General features: G+C 36.3%; 1 protein-coding gene across 1 annotated transcript in view; it reads right to left on the bottom strand.

Moving 5' to 3' along the window:
* fbln2 (fibulin 2) overlaps positions 1 to 14295 on the bottom strand; it is a 71596-nt gene that overhangs the window by 22536 nt on the left and 34765 nt on the right. Inside the window, exons 5-8 of the mRNA XM_065241195.2 lie at positions 12847 to 13036; positions 7301 to 7507; positions 5795 to 5905; positions 2553 to 2654 (exon numbers count right to left, since the gene is read on the bottom strand). Of these exons, the coding sequence (XP_065097267.1) occupies positions 2553 to 2654; positions 5795 to 5905; positions 7301 to 7507; positions 12847 to 13036 (610 nt within the window). The remainder of the gene's footprint in view (positions 1 to 2552; positions 2655 to 5794; positions 5906 to 7300; positions 7508 to 12846; positions 13037 to 14295) is intronic.

The raw sequence follows: 14295 nt of genomic DNA, 5'->3' as shown, positions 1-14295 counted from the left end.
CTCGTCCTCACTTGCAGAAATTGTGATGAATTTACTGTCCCTGCAGTCTTCTGATATAAAACCTGTTATATATGTTTGCCTCATGGACAATTCACAAATGCAGTCGTCGTAATCGGTACCGAGTGTCGTAGTAATAAATCCTGCTTTTTAACAGAACAAAAACTCACAATGTGAACATCTACAGTAGGTTTCCTGTAAAAGTTTATGTCGACTTCCAGTCAGGTGGTATAAATTACATAAAGAAATCCACACAGTTAAGCTAGCACCAGCGAAATACTGCGTTTCTGGATCAGTTTATAGTCGATAGCAGATGTGCATGGCGGTTTTATTGGCAGCCTTCATGGTAAGTTTAGAATGTGAATGGAAAGACCTTGAATTATGTGCTGTAACTCGATCAGTACAGTAAATAAACACAGTAAAAATGTCAGATCAGACGGGAAGATGAATCGCAAGACAGAGGATGTTGTTAGGTCAGTGCTAGGGTCAGCGGTTATTATTGTAGTTAGGGCTGAAAGAGTCATTCGTCATGGATCAGTGGAGCTGAAGGAAGCAGAATCTTTTGGTACGGTAGCACTGCAAAGTGAGTTTAAAGCCATGATGTGATGATGTGCCAGTTTTATCAGTTTTGTGACAGGTGCAATATGTTGCAATAAGAAGGTAAAAAGCAGGCAGGAAACTCAAACGGGTACAGGGTATCAATAAAAAAATGTGAAGCTAAATAATTTTACTAATAAATTAAAATTTTACTTTGATTAAATTTTTTGACACAGGGAGTGCATTAAAACTTATCTGGCAAATAGACATTAGCTACATTTACATGCAACCAAATAATCTGTTTGTAATCGTATTAATGGCTCAATCTTATCGAAAAGCCTTCATGTAAACACCTAAATTAATACGATTGAGGTCGATCGGATGCAAATTTGGATCGTATTGAAAGGGGTGGTGAATTCCCACCTGTGATCCGATCAGCAGGAGAAAAGTATGACTGTAAACGCATGAATCGTAGTATTTTCTCAATCGGATGCAAAAATACATTGTACACATGCGCAGAACATTTGTTCACGTCTTATATTTACAACTTATTTACATATCACATGATTCTCGTCACAGAAACATCCAATAGCAAGGCAATGGCAACACGCATTATTAAGGTAATGGGGTCACGCGCTGTACATTCTGCAGCGTTCATGTGTACTTTCATAACATTAGGCTACATGTAAGGGATAATGTAGAGGCAGCCGGTAGTTATCGGGAAATAAGCCCCGACAGTGTGATCAGTCTTGTATCACACCGAAGGGGCTTATTTCCCGATAACTACCGGCTGCCTCTACATTATCCCGCTTATTACACGGCTACTTGCCACATAAGAAAAAAACTGCACATGAATATGAATTTGAAACATTTTATTGGCATATTTGTTTTAAATTAACATTTTTATCCTTCCGCGAAACTTTGCACAGATGCATAAAATGATCGTAATACCTTATTAAGATCCTCTGCTTCATACTTGTCTGTCTCCATTTTTTTCCTCTTTTAGCCAGTCTTTGAGAAGTTTTAATGACCATTCTGTATTTTTTTGTGTGTTGGCTTCGTAGCTGTCATGCTCTATTGCTCTATGTTCCATTCTTAATTGTGGTTGTCCAGTGTTTGTCACAAGGTGGCGCCAAACAGTAATCTTTATTGGCGCGGAGCGATTTTAATCGTACAAGTAGTACCGGCTATGCGTTATTACTTTGGAGCGGTTATTATTTGAAAAGAACGAACCTGCAAATGTCTAAACTGACCAATCAAAATCAAGCATTCCAGAGAGCCGTGTAATAAAAAGCAATAAAATAGCGTCGTGCCTTTTTAAAATTGTGTTTTATTTCCTATATCTGAAAACTTCTTAAGAACAACTTTCTCCAACTCAGTTATCCAGAGATAAAGCGTGAACTCAACGAGAGATGCTGTGCGCTGGGTGGCGTTGCCAAGTCCTCTGCTTTTTTCGAGATAAGATTTGGCTACCGTTTAAACTTTAAACGGTCTCTGCGGGTTATTTTTTCCTGCGGGTTAAAGATGAAAGGATTTTGTTCAATGGTTATTGGTATTTCGACTGTGAATAGTCTATAGCTTTGAATGTCCATTGGGATGGTTTTGATACGCAAAGCTGGCAACCCTGGCTGTGCACTTGCGTAGACGTATAGTTCGGATTATATAGAATGTGCATGTAAACAAACATTTTAATCAGTTTGCAATGTTTAGGGTACATGTATACTGTAATGTCCTAACCTTCAATCAAATTAAATTCGGTCCGATTGAAAAAAATTTGTGCATGTAAACATAGCCAGTGATGGGTTGCATCACCTGACAAATTTGAATATGGATATAAAAATATTGTGAAAAAATTATTAAAATGTACTGAAATGTTGTTCTATAAACACCTTTTAACCACATTGTTCCTGACTCATGAACATGCATTATATATATATATATATATATATATTTTTTTTTTTTTAAATACATTTTTAAAAACCTTTTTTGTCATTGACCCTACAATAGTTTAACTTTACCTTCACAGCTGTGTCCGTCAACCATCAGAAAGTATCCAGGGTAACAAGAACACTGTGGTAGTCCTCTGATCACAGAACAGCGCTGAGAGCAGGGTCCATTTCCTGCAGAGAGCAAAGCAGATTTACATTCATTCATCTGCCTTTTATGAATTGGCTTACAGTGAATTCAATCTGTAACACTGTTTTATGTGTGCATGGAATCGAACCCATTACCTCTGCATTGTCTTTCTGTGTTTTTGAAGCTTTAATTGTGTTTACAGTGTGCAATATAACATGTTCATGTTTCACGTGAAAAAAACAGTATTATTCAAACAATTTACTTATCTCTATAGCGCTGTTTTCACTGTCCTAAAAACGGGCTGATGTCTTCCTTGTTTTATGAAGTCCCTCCTTCAGAAATAAGTAACGAGTTCTGATTGTGTAGCTTGTTTAGTGTGTTGTGATTTGACAGCAGCTTAGCTTGCCGTTAGCTTAGCTGGTGACTGACGTATTCCTGTGGGCGGAGTTTGATCAAAAAACTGTAGTCCAAACTGTTCGCTGTACGCTTTGAAAGGCGAATTCTGTTTAAGAAAATATATCGCCTTGCAGTGAACTTTGAGCTTTATCATTTTACAGGTATTATTTATGCTATTATAGCAACATTACACACTGACTAGGGTTTAAAAAATGGGATCAGGAAGAATGTAACCTTTAATGCACCACTCAGTAAGCTACAGTAACAATAATTACTTCTATTTAATGATGTTTATGGAAAGACAATTTAAAGGATGTTACACAATATTACACATACTTAATTACACGCCTCCACCCCTCAAACACAGATGTGCAGCTGTGCAAAATAATAATATAATAATAATACATTACTTGTCTGTTTCTCTAATAAAAATATTTTTGTAATAACAGCATCGGAAAAAAAGTTCAGCCTAAACTGAACTGACGTAGCCAAGCAGTAAGAAATTAAGCCATAACCACCAAGACTTAATGAATTACCCAGAAGCATTTCAACCATCTTCAGCACAGACTAAGGCTCCAGAGAGGTGACGGTGTCCCAACCAGGAAATTGAGTTCCAGTACATTCTTAAAGACTTGAAACATTAATACAGTATACGTCTTGAGACACAGTAAGGTCTCTTAAAGGTATCATAGTGTAAAGCGCTGCATCTTCTAGAGGGCCCCTTGACTAAGAAGGTTCAAAGCAAATAATATGTTTTGATTACGATAACATGTGGTTCCTATATAGTTGCAAGGCTTCAAGATCTGGTTATTTAAATATTTTGTCAGTGTAATAATATTTGAAATCCTTAATAATATTATTATTAATAATAACGTTGAAATCCTTCAATTTTGCATCCTATGAAGTATGCATCCTTTGTATTGTGCATCCTATGAAGTATGCATTGTTTGTAATGTGCATCCTTTGCAGTATGCATACTATGTAGTGTGCATCCTATGAAGAATGCAATCCTTTGTAGTCTGCATAATATGTAGTGTGCATCCTTTGCAGTCTGCATAGTGTGTAGTGTGCAATCCTATGAAGTATGCATCCTTTGCAGTCTGCATAATATGTAATGTGCATCCTATGAAGTATGCATCTTTTGAAGTCTGCATAATATGTAGTGTGCATCCTTTGAAGTCTGCATAATATGTAGTGTGCATCCTATGAAGTACGCATTTTTTGTAGTGTGCATCATTTATAGATTCGGCAGGCGGAGCCATAAGTTAACAATGGCGGCGCCGATGGCACATGAGAAAGAGACGTGCAATCTCTTTTTCAAACTTTGCAGTCTGCATACTGTGTAGTGTGCAATCCTATGAAGTATGCATCCTTTGCAGTCTGCATAATATGTAGTGTGCATCCTACAAAGTATGCATCCTTTGAAGTCTGCATAATATGTAGTGTGCATCCTATGAAGTATGCATCCTTTGTAGTGTGCATTCTTTTAATCTGCATACTATGTAGTGCATTCTTTGTAGTGTGCATCCTATGAAGTATGCATCATTTGTAGTGTGCATCATTTATAGATTCGGTGGGCAGAGCCATAAGTTAACAATGGCGGCGCCAATGGCACACGAGAAAGAGACCGTGCAATCTCTTTTTTAAACTTTGCAGTCTGCATACTGTGTAGTGTGCAATTCTATGAAGTATGCATCCTTTGCAGTCTGAATAATATGTAGTGTGCATCCTTTGTAGTGTGCATCCTATGTAGTATGCATCCTTTGTAGTGTGCATCATTTATAGATTTGGCGGGTGGGCGGAGCCAGTCTTTCTTGACAAGTTGATGTTTAAAACAAACATAAAATAACATATTTCACTTGTATGCTCGTCTTGTAAGTTCATGTTTAGAAATAAACATGTGAACGAAAATAATTATTATCATTAAAACATAAAATTATGGATAATCATTTGCAGAATTTTTCCAAGTGAAAACGTCTTACGCAACCTCTTGAGTGTGTTTGTGTGTGTGTGTGCATGAATGATTACCTTGATTAGTTTGTTACTGATAATAAACCCATATTATACACAAATTCACAGATTCACACTAAATTTACCTGATGCTTTAACAGTTGACTTCAACAGTAACATTTTCAGCATTTTAGCTAAGCAGTAATGATTATTCATCACCTGATAAATGCCTATTTACTGTCCTGCATTACTACAGTAAAAGTAGTAATATTTATCAACAACATTATGGGCACACAAAACAACCCATCAAGACATGACTAATAGGCTGGCTGCTTATGAACAACCCTTCATTACAAGAACAATTTTAAGTTCCTCCAAACTCAAAAACGTGCATTTTATTTTGTCATGGATTTAAGCTAATACGACAATATCCGGCCTGCCAGAATTTCACTCCAACTCTGAACAGGGAGCACCTGGACTGGAGACAGAATATCTAGACGCGAGAGGTGATACGGGATGTGGATTTCTGTTGCTTTGGCTGCAGTAAAGACTGCGGTTATTGGAGGGATGTGATCTGGCAGTTGTATTGGATTTTTGAGAGAATAGCAGTGCGTCAGAAAAATAGGGTATGACCTTTATTATCTGCTGAGAATGTAGGAAAGTAATTTTCGTGTAGGGTTGCAAATTTAGATTGGTTGGGATAGTATCAATATAAAATGTACAGTATAAAATATAATGTAAAATATCAAAGTTACTGTATACTATTTTGTATGTGCAATTATTCAATGTAAATGTGCTTTTTGACAGGTAAAGAAGGGCTGCTCTTGGGTTTACATACCTGCACATGGATTATATAAGGCTGGGGTTTCAGTAGTGGTTTCCAGTTGTGCTGGAGGTATTGTTACAAGCTGGTCTTCCTCAAGAACCCTATTGTCTTCCTCCGGTTGCTCTGTGGGAGATAAAAGAATCAAATCTTATAAAGAGGATTTTTTTTGCCATCTTTTATATCACTGTTATGGTTGATAGTGCATGAGATTTAGAGTATCTCCACAATATATAATCATGACAAGATGTGAAATTATGGTAACGGCTATTTGAGCTCTGTTTTTTGCCAACACATCTGTCAACAAAATTCCTATCATTCCGAAGGTCAGCTAAAGATTCTGCATGAGAAGATACTAGTGTCTGCATAACTAAATCATTCCTGACACACAGTTGTTAGTTATGTCTCTTACTAGGGCAAAAGCAATACTTTCAGTCTCAACACTTCAGTGTCACCAAGACAAAAACATTATTAACACATGATGACAATACCATCATGCCGTCGTAATGTTTTGGTCATAAAACCAGGGAAACCATGGACAAGTAATAACAACTTGCGGTGAAACAGGCAAAACAATGACAGTCTGCATGTATCAACCAGTATGGCCATCATCGCTCTCCGCTGTTTTCTCCACAGTTACATAACAAAAGAGGAAAAGCAATAATAGTCACCCAAAAATGACAATTCTGTGATTTATTTATTAACATGTTGATGGAAACCATATGTGACCCTTGACTTGGAGTCAATTGAGTTTGGTTTTAATCTTTGACCTCAGTCAATATTAAAGATATCAAGGTTATATTTACTTTTACATTATGTAGGATGATTTTAAAACATGTAATCACAAAAAAATTCCTTAAGCTGGGTTTTCACGAGCATTCACAAATAACATTATTTTTATAAGATGAACTGTAATCATATGCAAAAAGAGCCTTGCGAAGATTCTTCAAAAGTAATAACAGGGTGAATACATTTTATTAATGTATGAATAATGTTGAATAGCAGTTACGAATGTCTTTTAGCTTTGTGCACTAATGCAAAATCAATATTGTGCTTCCTTAGGCTTTGACAGATATTGGTATGATTTCGTGACTCATCATAATACTCTAGATTGTTTTATGTAAAAACACGCACCTAGATGCATCACAGACTCAGGGTATAATAAATGAGGTGATTTTATATTCAGGTCATGCACGTAATGTAGATATGATGTTATGCAGTAGGAAGATTAATTCCATTGTTTAATGCAGGGCTGATAGTGTGTGTTTTGTGTGAGTAATGATAAGGCTTGCATATGCTGCGACGTTGGTGGAAGCAAGTGCATGAATAACAAACCTTCTCACACATGGATTTTAATTAAAAAAACAATCTTTGTACTAATCTTTACATTTTAAATCTACACACTTTTAAAGAAGTTCTTTATGGTTTGAATTTTTTTTTTGACATGATCTACTTAAACTAATCTATAATCGCCTAATTACAAAAAACAAAAAAGTTTTATCCGGTATAAAGAGATGTTACCTGGCACACAGGTGCGTGCGTCCGGCCGGAGTGTGTATCCAGGGTGGCAGACACACAGGTAGGATTTGTGAGTATTGATGCAGGCGTGATGGCAGATCTCTCCAAATCTCTGGCACCTGTCTTCATGCTCTAAATCCTCCAGTGAGTTTGCAGCAGGATCCACTTCTCCAACAGACAGAGCTTGTTTTGGGAACTGACTGTCTGACACTGTGAAAGTAGAGAAATTGTAAAAATAAGATTAAGACAGTCTACAGTTTGAAGCAGATTTGGCTAAGAAATAAAGTTGCTTCACAACACAAAATTCAAGATTATGCCAAATGTTTAAAGGGGCCATGTCACAATAATTTTTTAAGATGTCAAATAAATCTTTGGTGTCCCCAGAGTATACATGTGAAGTTTTAGCTCAAAATACCATATAGATATTTTATTATAACATTTTAAAATTGCCACTTTGTAGGTGTGAGCAAAAATGTAGCCATTTGGGTGTGTCCTTTAAAATGCAAATTATTTATAATAAAATCTCCTTATGACATCATAAGGAGAGCCAGATTTCAATGACCTAATTTTTCACATGCTTGCAGAGAATGGTTACCGAAACTAAGTTACTGGGTTGATCTTTTTAACATTTTCTATGTTGATAGAAGCACTTGGAACCCAATTATAGCACTTAAACATGGAAAAGTCAGATTTTCATGCCATGGCCTCTTTAAAGAAGAGACTTTTCATCTCTTGGTTTCGAAACCAATTGCTCAAAGATAGTTAAAAGTATTAAGACTATTTTAGATTAGATAGATACATCTCAAGTGATTGTTTAAGTCAATTATTTTTCATTAAATGTCAGAATGATAAAAATCGGCAATTTTATCTCAAGAAGGTTGAATTTTTTTAAAAATAACAAATATACACTTTTAAAGCACAACTTCTCGTTTAAATCGGGTTGTGATGCGCCAACGTGACCCCACGCAATACGTCATGACATCAAGAGGTCACAGAGGACGAACGCGAAACTCCGCCCCAGTGTTTACAAGTGTTGAGAATGAGGACCGGTTCTACGTTGTTGTATGTCAACTGATACTAATTAATGTCTTTGTGGCAGTTTATTGTTTACAATGGTCCGCAAATGTGCGTTTTATATATGTAACACGTGACCTCCCTACGTCACTACGCATTTACTTTAGGTCGTGCTGGACCGGATTTAGACGAGAAGTTGTGCTTTAAAAGTGTATATTTGTTGTTTTTATTGTCAAAAATGAAAATCATTTTGCTAGATAAGACCCTTATGGCTCGTTTGGGATCATTTATAGTCCTTTGAAACTCCGTTGAAAAAAACTGTTAAGTGTTGAGTTAAGTATTAAATGTTGGGCTCTATTAAAGTCCATTAAAATGAGAAAAATCCTGCAATGTTTTCCTCAAAAAACATAATTTCTTCTCGACTGAACAAAGAAAGACATCAACATTTTGGATGACATGGTGGTGAGTAAATTATCTGGATTTTTCTTTTAAGAAAATGGAATATTCCTTTAAGTCCTGTCAATCATTATTAGGGGAATTTTTTATTATTAGTTTAATTATTTATTTTTAATATTTTATTATTATTATTATTATTTTATATATTTTTTAGTTATTGTTTAACATTGATTTCAATATTTTAAAATATTAAAGATATCATTTCTTTAATATTTAATGTTCTTTACATTATGTAGGATGATTTTATGTTAAACAGTCACAAATAAATTTTTCCCCAAGTATTCATTTTAGTGAGAGTTTAGTGTTAACTCTTTACGGAAGAGGATTAGAGTCAGAATTCTGAGATTAAAGTCAGAATTCTGAGAATAAAGTCAGAATTCTGAGAATAAAGTCAGAATTCAAATATTTTTTTCACCAGTGGCCCTAATCCTCTTCCGTATTGATGAAACCTATGTGAAAGGTGATAAAAAGTGAACAAATGACGGTAGGATGTGTCTGTTCTTTTATTTGCTATATTGTGTTTACATATTTAAAGATGAGAAATTTCTGGAAGGCATTAAACTTTTGTGAAAATCATAAAAAATGCTGCCGCCATTTTTTTTAAATGCTGTCGAGGAAAGACTTAATAACCAGCTGATTGTTAAAGTTGTTTATTAACTGTTTATGACCTGCCTTTTTCAATTTCACTTGTATTAACATCAAAGTGACTTCTCAAGATAAACCAGATGTCAACCAGGACTACAACTGCTCGTATGTAAACTTCATACGCATTTAAGCAATGTTCCAGTCAACAACCGCCATTCTCCCTCCACCAGCTGCTCCTACCCCGCCCTCAGTATTCTCCATCTGCCAATCACATCCTATCAATCCCAAATCCATAGCTGCCTAAACCCAAAAAGCAACTCATACGAGTCAATGAGCAATCTTTCCAACATTGCGCACCAATTTGGCAAGGAGCTCCGTAGACTCTGCAATTAACGTCTGGCTAAACATAATAAACAGGCTCAGCAGCAGGCTAAGCTTCACCTTACACCGCACACTGGTGTAAAGTAAATATTTCTCACAGTCATTAACTGAATGTGAATACATTGGAGGGGTGAGGGAGATTAAACATTTCCGTTATAATTAATCATGTTTTGGGAGTGAGGTGGCAGGGGGCCTGAGAAAGCATCTCTTATGGAAATAATTATCTTTCAACCATTTTCCCATCGCTTAAACTTTTGATGCAGTTAAGGATTGTCTGCAGAAAGACAAAGAGAAAGATTTTTCCATGGGTGCCTCTATAGAGGCAATTTATTTGGACCTATTTTAGGCTCCCATCATTTGCCTGTGCACCACATAATGGATATGAGACCAGTCCTAATATATTGACACAGCTCACTTTGCCGTAGGATATCAGGTGGGCTCTTTAGATGAAGCAAGGCATCGGGCCAGAGGAATGTGCTGTTTGAGGGATTGCAAGAGGTAAAGTCTGGGTTTTATGTCTCATTTAAAGGATGAAGGACCAGGGTCCATTGACTGGGCTTTGCTAATAACAGCAGGAGTTGAACAATGAATGTCTGCCATTACACTGATATGGCACTCTGCCATCCAGCGCAAAAGAATAAAAGCCAGGACAGTGTTGAAAAACTTTATTTTAGAAGCTATAATCCACATAACCTCTGTTTTATTACGAATCGGACATTGGGGGCAATTGTAACATCATTTGTTTTTACATTTTTCAAATCCAAATCTGAATTTCAGCTTTTGGTATAAAAACATATGCACCATACATAACTGTACCATTTATGGAATTGAAATTAATAACATGGAGTTTAGTACAAGAAGAGTTTATAATTAGCAAGGTTGAAAAATATATATATATATATACACACACACAGTGTCTATACAATGTAACTTATTACTCATCTGAATTCATGTGTACTATTGTACTTATAATAACTTTGGCTGTCATGAATAATGTGAATTGAAAGGAGACGTAGATTATATTTGAAATACAGCAAAGGAAACTCTTCATCTAGATAAATTGATAAAATAATGCCTATTATGTTTATTAAAGGGACATTCCACTTTTTTGAAAATAAGCTCATTTTCCAGCTTCCCTAGAGTTACACATTTGATTCTTACCATTTTGGAATCCATTCAGCTGATCTCCAGGTTTGGTGCTACCACTTTTAGCATAGCTTAGCATAATCCATTGAATCTGATTAGACCATTAGCATCTCGCTAAGAAATAACCAAAAAGTTTCAATATTTTTCCTATTTAAAATTTAATATGACCGTAACTTTTTTCTTTGCTGCCGTAACACGGCAGTAGTAATATTACGCACTGCCCGAAAATAGTCCCCTGCCATTAAAAGTTACTAAGGGGACTGTTTTCGGCTGCTGCTTAATATCATTGTGCCGCCTGCAACCATGTTACAGCTGCAAAGTCCTTGATTATTACACCAGAATGAGAGTATAGTCCTAGTCATATCTGCCCAGAAAATCACAACTTTTAATTTTTATGTCGGCTCTGGTACATGATGTAACTAGAGTTTTAAATAAGAAAAATATTGAAACTCTTTGGTTATGTTTTAGTGCAATGCTAATGGTCTAATTAGATTTAATAGATTATGCTAAGCTATGCTAAAAGTGGTAGCGCCAAACCTGGAGATCAACTGAATGGATTCCAAAACGGTAAAAATCAAATGTTTAACTCTGGGGAGCTGGAAAATGAGCATATTTTTTTTTTTTAAGTGAATTTTTAAAAAATTCATTATTTATTTTATGTCCTTTTTTCTTTCTTTAACTATTGTTACAGTTGCCCCTGATCTCACAGCCATGATACAGTATTGTATGGCAACCACCACAGTCGAAACCAGGATCTTTCATAAAAAAAAAGAATATCGAATTGAATTCAAAAGCATCAAAACAGCATTAAGACAGCAGCAGCAGAAAAATACTAGACAATTTTTTTTTACAATTGCTCCGATAGTCTTCACTACACAATCCACTTCAAAAGCTAATTCCAGTGTAAACACAATAAACAGACTCAACAGAAATCCAACCAGAGCAAAGTTTCCCCATAAATCCTTTCAAAATTAGCTAAATTAGTCGTCTGAAACCTCTGAGACAGAATGAAAGTTTGCTGGCACTGTCATAAAGGCAACAGCCTGCACTGCCATCTGCTTGTGATTCAGCCCAGCTCGCCAGCATCTTTGTGCATTATTTTGAACGGTAACGCGACACCTGACCAATCAGCTCCGGGCATCTTTCTTTCCTCTGATCCATCAATGTCAACCCATCAGCCAGCAGTGTGACGAACTCAAATGTGAAACTGAAAGCCAAAGCCTTCAGATGATTCCAAATATGATCCAGGCTTCGAAAACAAACAAGCAAAATGACATGAGTTGTGACTTGTGCCTTGATGTTCATTGCAAGATGTAAACTCATGTCACTGTGATGAAGACATTACTCGAACATTGTATTAAACATTTCGCTTGAACTGAGATTTTAATTATGTTTCACATCTGATGGTGTGACTTTTTCTTGGCATGGCGGCCAGTCTAGATCTGCTCGTCAAAATATGAACTCTTATTCACCCCAAACCTTAGCTAATGGAGATTTTCCGAATACTACAAGTTGTATATTACAGGAATAGATAGAAAAGGAATGTTTTTTAATTATTTATGTGTGATACATGGAGATCAAACCAACAACCATTGCACTACTAATGCAATGCTCTACCAGTTGAATTTTTTATACAAATCTTGCCATACAAAGCCAGCATCAAAAAGACCAAAAAAGTATCATATTGATATAATACAATTCATAAAAATCCTATGGACTACTTTTATGTTACTTTAGCACAGTTTAAGCTCATAACAGCTCATGTCATTGTATAACAAAAGCCTTCTGAACAAAACAACAAAACTTGTTTGGAACATAAGTGAATAACATGTTGGTGAATAAACAATGACAGCATGTGAATGTTTGGATGAACTATTCCAATAACATGATTGCTTGGTGTGTGTGTGTGTGTGTGTGTGTGTGTGTGTGTGTGTGTGTGTGTGTGTGTGTGTGTGTGTGACGTTCACCTCTCTTTGGAGAAGCAGTCGGCTGAGGCCTTTGTTTCTTCTTGAGCGTGGGGGAAGCAAGTCCCTCGTCCCCATTTTCGCAACACAACAGGAACACGTGTCCACACGGGTAGCTGAGATACTGATGAGCATCACAACCTTTGCCTTCACTCCGAAGACGCAGACCCAACGCGCAGCAGCTGCAGCAATCCTACGTCAAATAGCGAGACAGAGCCAGAAATTAAAAAAAAAACACACGGAGTGCGGAAGTTTGCAGCTGTGTTGTTTTCGATTGTTCACATGACCAGATGCTGTAAAGTAAATCATTTCAGTTAATTAACCACATGCCTTACACTAGTCGGTACAAGGGCTGACGCAGTGATTCCCAGCTGGTTATGTTTTGATAAAGAGATTTTACACAGTCAGGTGGTAACCCAACACAGTTGCAGATTTGTTTGTCAACAATCAAACATTGCAATGTTGTATTAATAGTACCAAAAAACTTGCCGTACTACTGAGATGATCATGTGTCAAAATACCCTAATGGTTTGTTGGATGCAACACCTTTGCTATTAACAGAAAAAGATGAGGAAAACTTTTTCGCATCCTTTTTAGTTAAAGGGATAGTTTACTTTAAAATGAAAATTCTGTCATCATTTACTCAAAGGTAAAGTTTTTCCTGATCCCATTTTTTTTTACTTTCGTTAGTGTGTAATGTTGCTGTTAGAGCATAAGTAATACCTGCAAAATAATAAAACTCAAACTTCATTATATTACAGAATTCGCTTTTCAAAGCCGTTAGCGAACGGCCTGTTTAGACTAAAGCCCTCTACTTCCTGATTGAATGACGTCAATATAAGAGTTTCTGACTAAGCTCCGCCCACAGGAATAAGTCGCCTGCTCAGCTCAAACGGCTCTGGCTAAGCTAAGCTGCTGTCGAATCACAACACACTAAACAAACGACACATATAAGTAACTTTTGTGAAAATTACTGCGTTTTTTTAAACACAAAACATAAACACATGTTATATTGCGCAGCGTAAACACAATCAAGGCTTTAAAAACATAGGAAAACTGGACCTTTAATTAAACAATGTTTAATAGAAATGTGCTAGACTAAATCAAGTTATTTACACATTACCTTTTGTATTAAACACTTTTTTGTCCCTGTCCAATCAGTAGCTGGGTTGCCATCACACAGATTTTATGCGCATTTTGAAGTATTGGAAAAGAAAAGAGTAATGGAAACGCCAAATTTTGAATAAAAGTCCCTTAATTCGGAAAATTTAATGATTTAAGCGAAAAAGAGTAAATGCAAATAGTAGGAAATGGAAATGCATTTGTCGAAAATATTCTGAGGTAGCGAACATCTAACCCACGTGACTGATCAGCTAGCTGTATCAGCTGACGTTGTCTTTCCCATACAGTATGGGGCTCGACGTCATCGTAATGCCCTTGCTGCTAGTGCCT

This window comes from Paramisgurnus dabryanus, chromosome 14, assembly GCF_030506205.2.
Source record: "Paramisgurnus dabryanus chromosome 14, PD_genome_1.1, whole genome shotgun sequence".
Taxonomy (NCBI): Eukaryota; Metazoa; Chordata; class Actinopteri; order Cypriniformes; family Cobitidae; genus Paramisgurnus; species Paramisgurnus dabryanus.
This window is presented reverse-complemented; position numbering and strand designations above follow the sequence as displayed.